Raw genomic sequence first — 7,047 nt, forward strand, 5'->3', positions numbered from 1 at the left:
GCGGTTTATTGCACGCTTGACAAACGGAATTATCAACGGCTATTAAAGAATGTTATTCTTATTACTCTATCCAGTGCATTGTTCGTGGAGTTTTTTTTTAAGGTGAATAAACACAGTAGCAGATTTCCATCTTGAAGCTTATTCTGTTTTTCATTCCAGTGTTCCTGTTTTTCGTGTGTTCATAGCAAGAAGCAAAGTGGTTGCTTCTTACAACCTTGGCCTGTATGCTTTTGCTTTTTTTTTCGTTTGAAGTGTTCTTTTCTGTATTAGTGTATACGTGTAACCCACACACGCTGCACTTGATTGCATATGATCGAGAAAGGAGAGATTTGGTGGTCAACTTAACTGTCAAATCTTCAATTTACACCATCTTTTTTTTTTGGTTACAAAGAAGTTGCTTTTTAAACATGAAAAAGAAAAAGAAGACTGTTGTGTTGTTATTTGATGAAGAAAGAAAGAAAAAATGGAATGAATATGTTTGCCACTATCACCAAGTCAATGACTACTCATACCTCCCTCATTTGAATCATTTTGTTGCAGAGATTTCTGACCGCTGCTTTTCTTTCTAATCATAGCTCTCTCCTTCCTCCATCCATTTTGCACCTCTTATTTTCAAACCTACCTTTTACCTTTTTTATTTTACTGCATGTCTATGCCATGAATAGCTTCCATCATACTTTACGTAAGGTAAGGTTCTTATCTTTTAGTTCAAATACTTGTGGTCCTTGTGTTTTCAACTATTTCTACAATTTATTAGTTTCAATCCATCTGGGAAGTGATGATGGCAAACACTTTCTACACGTTTCAAAGATGACAGGCCTACTAAGTGCAAGAATCAAGATACTTCCAAAACTGGATAGGGACAACCACTAACTCGTCCGCTTCAGATGTCACACTCCATAAAAAGACTTGCATATCCTCCTTCATTTCCTCACAAACGTACGTACATCTGCTTGCATGTCCAAAATACATGCACGCACTACATCAATACATTTGCGCTTAAGAAACTTATAAGAAAAGCGTATATTAATTAAGGTTGTGCATGTGTGATACGTTAGCTGAAAAACAGATACTATAAGCTATTTTTAATTTGTTGTCTCACCAAACACTAAATTGCCATAAGCTCAAAACATGAGATAGCTTATGCACGCCCAAACACAGCCTATGTATCATCTTTATTCACCTCATCGGAAACATGTTAATGTTAATACGTATAGATGTACTTCCAGTGTATATTTCTGGGTCGGGCTTGTTTTATTACACACACTTTCTTAAAAGTATTTGCAGGCAACTGTTTTTATATATGGAGCACAGTATAAATGGACATTTATAAAGTTGTTTGGGCTGTTGAATCAAACTCAAATCCTCACTCAATTCAATCCTACGTCAAAATGACTTGTCAAACTATGAATCCAGTTGAATTTAGCGGAATGCTGTCAAGAAACTTAGCAAGTCTTGTTTGCAGCTAGCTCCAGTATAGTACACTTAAGAAATTTCAGAAGTTTATAATTACATGAGTTGACGATATATAATCTAGTATCTTTTAATGAAAACCAGATGGGGTTTATTCTAAAGGGCCCGCAAACGTACGTTAATATACATTATAACTATCATAAATTATAATTACAAGAAACCAATACAGGTTATCCTGTTACAATTAATAAAGGATGCAAAGAAAACAAACAAACAGGAGATTGAGGAGATGGCAGGCCAGTATTAAGGGGAGTTTTGATCATTTGCAGGGACTTTTTCCCAAAGAAGATGGAGCGGTTGGACTAAAAGGTTCTCTTGGAGCAGATCGAGGACTATGCAAGACTCTGAGTTCATTAATCCTAGGACTGTATGCTTTGAGTGATAATCTTGGACTCTGAAGATTCTTGGCATCTCTTGTAGGAGTTGTTGTGGTGCTTGTCACTCTGGAACTACTTGTACGCCTAATCTCACCCCTGCTTCTAGTAATCACCTCGTCTAGCACTTCCCCAGCATCTGGAACCGAAGATCTAGCACCAAATTCTCCCTCCTAATTCAACAATTGTTTTAATTACATACTGTACAGTATAATATTAGAATTATAAAATAAGTTAAGTTACGTACCTGAGGATAATTAAAAGGTATAGCGGGGGTCTCCTCATACTCTGCTGCATCCAAGTCCTGAAGGTGTACGCCTTTGAAAAATTTAGGCAAAATGTACTGTCTTACAGGAACCAAGAGCATGATCATGAGAGGGAAGAGAAGCCCCGCGATGGGAACCCATGTAAGCCCAAAACAGATGAGCAAATATGATGTCTGGAATAATGTGAAAGTCGCAATCGTCTTGAATGGCACGGTTTCCACAAAGGTAGCATGGTAGTCTTCCAGAACCCTGTGTTTTGCATTTGCAACAACATCTGAGAAAATGTTTCCTTCTTTCTCTCATGAAATAAGCTAAACATTTAACAATGGTGTAATTACTTACTTGAATCTGCGGCTGGGTGCAGTGAAGAGCAGTAATATCCTTTCCCAGAACTGGTTCCCAGGTAAGCTCTCAATGGCCATGAAAGCAAAGTAACCCCAAAGGACAGAAGTCGGAATCAGTTTTAGAAAAGGCATGGCTGCAACACATCCTCCAACCATACAGGATTGGAGTAGGTTGCTGACACGCTGTTCTTTCACCTCAACAGGCAGCAGATCATCTATCTCCTTCTCCACATCAAATACAGTCTCATCCACAGGTGCATCCATGTTCCCCATGCTTGCAGCTAGCTGAAGCGTTGATTCCTTTAGCTCCTTCAAACCCTGCATCAACATACATCACCTTCTACTTACCAAAGTATATCTTTAATTATTTGTTTATGAAAGATTTAGTTACTCGGTCTGAGGGTGCTTGGTGGATTAAGGGAGTCTGCATTTGCTGATATGCTTCCTGCATGTTTCCATATAATTCTCCTAAGCTTGAATTCATCCTCATGCTTTCACGTGCAGAGACAACAAGTCGATTCCGAAGCAACTGCATGCACATCCAGATGAGCCAACAAACAAACAAACAAACAAAGCATTGGTATGTTATGCTATGTTACCTGGTGTTTGAGAGTGGCAAGACTCTTGGTATGCATGGGAGATTGTGGAATGACACCATTGGATGGGGGAATTCCAAGCAGACCACACAGTAACGTCTGCACCATGATACGAATATAATTTCTGTAGCGAGTAATAATATGTATACATAAATATAAATTAGTTGATAATAATTAAAGCATTTGAAAGCACACCAAAAAGCCGAGAAGGAGCAAGTCGTAATGGAAGGAAGGCGGTTTTCTCAAATTGAATTCTTTCTGCTGAGCAAGTTGAGATGCTACACTGTGGTCAAAGTAGTATAGTACGGCAATCATTGTTGCTGGAACAAAAGCTCCAAATATGAAGAGAATAGGCACATCCAGCATATCCTGTGGATTTGGAACCATTTATATATTAAATTAGCTAAAGTAAAAAAGGTGAAAAAAATTTCAAGATATAATTTAATTACCTTGACAACCGTCCAGTTCTGATATGCACCAGGAGACCATGGATTGGGGCTAAAAAGACGGCGAGGGATTCCTTTTGGAACAGTTGCACTCGGTGCATACGAAACAGCCGTCCAGACAAGGACCATAAGGGGCACCCCGTAATCTGCAACAAGGCTTCTAATCCAACCAGAACCATATCTCCAAGATCTGGCTTTCCGGCTCTTTAATCCTGTCAGCAAAAGCCCAAAGGACAAAACAAGTGCAAACATTCCATTCGCAAATCTCCATGAAGGAATGAACTCGATTGACTTTAAGTCTGCTCGCTCTGGTATGCGGAACTCATCAACTAGTCCCTGGTTTGTTAATTTATCAGAATACAATTTTTTTCTCAACTCTGTCACTGGTAGTGAATGCATGAAACATGACTTACTCTGATTGCTTGTTGCATAAACAGCATCGCTATAAGTAGGCCGAAGAGTTCACCGGCCACACGTGTAAAGCGGTTTATAATCGAACAGGCTCCTAGTATGGCTAGCAAGAACAGCAACCCCGCAGTCCACACACATACCCTGACACCAACAATCATCTAGTTAATTAACTTTTCTTTTCCACCAAATTAAATCTTAAAACTAAAATACAACACTCACCATCCGCTCCAAGCAAGAAACAGGTTATGACCAAGTTCTGGTCTTTGTTTCGCAAAGTTATACATGAAGGTGTACATGAGTACGGTAGGCTCTGCAACACCTAAAATCAACAGCGGCTGACCTCCAATGATGGAGTGTATCATCCCACATATCGCCGTCGAGGCTAATGTTTGAACCGCCGTTAGAGCTCCTTCTGCAAACCAAACCAGTCCATAAAAGTTAACAGCAACTCTTGATTTAACAAATTTTAATCTATCTGTCTATTTTTCATACCGGTATTCCTGTCCAGTTGTTCGCCGAAGGATATAACTGGGATTGCTGAGGCGAAGAATATATATGTTGTGGGAGCCAAAATCCTACATTTACCCCCCACAAAAACAAAAGTTTCAACTCAAACAAATACTAAACTAGAATTTAATCACATAAAAGTTTTCCCCCGTTTTCACTTTTAGGGAAAACAAAATCAGAGTATAAGGATCTTTGCAATCGAATAAAGGAAACCAAGCTAAATTTATTTCTAATTTTTAGCAAATACCTGAAGCCTGCACGGAAGCCGCCTGTCCAATCTTGCTTGTAACACGTCAATCGTCCATCCAGGTCGTTCTTGATTCCTTGAAAAGGCACAAATGTCTCCTCCATTTCACACTTAACAACTTACTCTGGCAGATTAGCAGTTCCTTGTTTCAATAACTTACGGGCTGCCCATTCTTCAGAATTAAAATACCTCAAGGAATTTCTTTTGACATTTTGCTAATAACAGATTTAGAAATAATGCGACTGCGGAGTTAACGACGGAACATGGTGCAGTGGAAGGATTAGGCGAATCTGAGTGTATGTATTGATGTAATGTGCTGAATGAATGAAGTGGAAGCAAAGGAATGTAATTTATAAGGCTGGGAGGAAGTGGTGGTGAAGGTGTGGGGATTGAGACAAAACAAAGTGTCGAATCGGAGGAGAAAGAGATGAAAGGGTGGGGTGGGGTAGAAATCTCAAATGCTGGTCAAACTAGGGGGATGAAATCGATAAGAACATCCACTGTCATGGCTCTGTGATGTGTAAATGAGATGAGGGTATTTTACTGTAACGGAGTTGTGAACACAAAGCAGCTTAAAGATCTGGGAAAGACAGACTGACAGGCTACAACGCTAGCTGGCTGAAGTATTAATTATCAATATTAATATTAGTATGAGGAGGGGACGAGGAATTTGCATTTGCCTCCCTTCGTCTTCACTTCATTTGCCACTAATTTTTTTTTTTTTTGAGGTTTATGATTTAAGCTTTGGTATCCTACTTTTTAGGTGAATTTTATACGGGAATCTCCATTTAAGTCTTATTATTTTGTCCGTATTTATGAAAAAGTCTTAAACTAATAAATGTTAACGAAAAAGCATGGAATACCAGATAAACCGACGAATTGACCCATCTTACCCGGTTACCACTCTTGCAACCAGTAACCAGTAACAAATTGATGTGGCACTAAATGAGATTAGGTGGAAGGTGAGTCGACCAAACCTCATACCCTCATCCCTTCAACGGTAAGTCACACACAGTTAACCTAATATCCTCTCTGTAGAAACTAGGGTTTTACCCATGAAGAAGACGACAACTGCGGGTACGAGTTCAAGTCTTCCAAGCTTTGCAAATTGAAGACGTTTAGGATTTTGACATTATTGATGTTGAAATAGACAAGGATTTGAAGAAGGGAGATTATCCAAAGAATATTCCAATGCAATGTGTCCTGGTCAAAGTGTTATAGAGCAAATTATAGGGCCATGTCTTTGATAGAAGGGAGATTGAGTGACCACTATGTTAAAGTATGGGATTGTGGTGGTGAGTTGTTGAGATCAAATCGAGGTAGTTCAATTAAAATTGTTATGAGTCAAAACCAGGATAACACAACTACTTTCCAAAGAATGTATATTTGTGTTAAGGCAATAAAGAAGGATGGAAGGTTGGTTGTCGTAGGGTTATTGGGCTAGATGGTTCTTTTTTAAAATGTCAATGTAAGGGAGAATTGTTAACTGTTATAGGGAGAGATGCAAATAATCAAGTATATCCCATTGCATGGGCTGTGGTTGACATAGAGAACAAGTTAAACTGGAAATGGTTCTTGGAATTGATAACAAGTGATTTAGAATTGGATGGTGGAAGTGGTATGGCAGTAATTTCTGATCAACACAACGTACTTCACAAATACTTTACCAAATACTTCATATTTAGTTTATCTAATGTAATTGTTTCTGTTATTAATATGGGCTTCTTGAGGCTACAAAGGAAGTCCTACCACTTATATAACACAGACAATGTGCCAGGCATATATATGCCAACTTCATAAAGGTGTATAGTGGTGTGGAGTTTAAAAACATGTTCTAGGCTACTGCAAAATCAACTGTTGAAGGGGATTTCAACATGACATTCAAAAGATTGGGGATATTAGTCCATATGAACATCTAATGACAAGGGATCCCAGTTCATGGTGCGGTGCCTTCTATGGTGGAGGATTGGCATGTGAGGCAGTAGAAATTGGAATGGCTAAATGTTTTAATGCAGTTATCGTGGATTCTAGAAAGAAGCCCCTACTAACCATGCTTGAGGAAATAACATTATACATGATGGAAAGATTCTATAACCTAACGGAAGAGTGACATAAACGGGATACTCAAGTATGTCCAGCAGCAATTAAGAAGATGGAAGCATTTGGTGAAAGTTTAAGGTAAGTAATCCTAACATTTAATTCACTAAACTTGTGTTTGTTGGGTGGAAGGGGATGTGGTACAGGCAATAGAGGTCAGATGGGGGAAAGTTCAAATGGCCCACAGTTTGAGGTTAAACCTGATGTGGTGTATGAGGGGAATGGAATTGATATATCAAATATGGATATAATAGTAAATTCCATTCTAAATTTGAGGTCAGCAAAC

At 38.8% G+C, this 7,047-nt stretch overlaps 1 protein-coding gene across 1 annotated transcript; it reads right to left on the reverse strand.

Moving 5' to 3' along the window:
- Window positions 1-1,587: 1,587 nt before the first annotated feature.
- LOC111908781 (boron transporter 1) lies at window positions 1,588-5,277 on the reverse strand. The gene is made up of 11 exons (XM_023904588.3): window positions 4,665-5,277; window positions 4,403-4,485; window positions 4,130-4,322; window positions 3,913-4,051; window positions 3,503-3,835; window positions 3,249-3,422; window positions 3,057-3,152; window positions 2,849-2,986; window positions 2,456-2,775; window positions 2,095-2,362; window positions 1,588-2,020 (listed from the first exon to the last, which is right to left on the reverse strand). The coding sequence occupies exons 1-11, from the start codon at window positions 4,766-4,768 to the stop codon at window positions 1,733-1,735; spliced, it is 2,136 nt and encodes a 711-aa protein (XP_023760356.1). The 5' UTR covers window positions 4,769-5,277; the 3' UTR covers window positions 1,588-1,732.
- Window positions 5,278-7,047: the final 1,770 nt, after the last annotated feature.

The sequence above is a fragment of the Lactuca sativa genome, chromosome 9, assembly GCF_002870075.4.
Source record: "Lactuca sativa cultivar Salinas chromosome 9, Lsat_Salinas_v11, whole genome shotgun sequence".
Classification (NCBI taxonomy): domain Eukaryota; kingdom Viridiplantae; phylum Streptophyta; class Magnoliopsida; order Asterales; family Asteraceae; genus Lactuca; species Lactuca sativa.

Coding starts and splice junctions, on each gene's coding strand:
- LOC111908781 (XM_023904588.3), bottom strand. CDS start 4,768: ATGGAGGAGACATTTGTGCCTTTTCAAGGAATCAAGAACGACCTGGAT. Junction 3,836..3,912: donor TTATGCAACAAGCAATCAGA/GTAAGTCATGTT, acceptor TTAACAAACCAG/GGACTAGTTGATGAGTTCCG. Junction 2,363..2,455: donor GCACCCAGCCGCAGATTCAA/GTAAGTAATTAC, acceptor TGCAAAACACAG/GGTTCTGGAAGACTACCATG.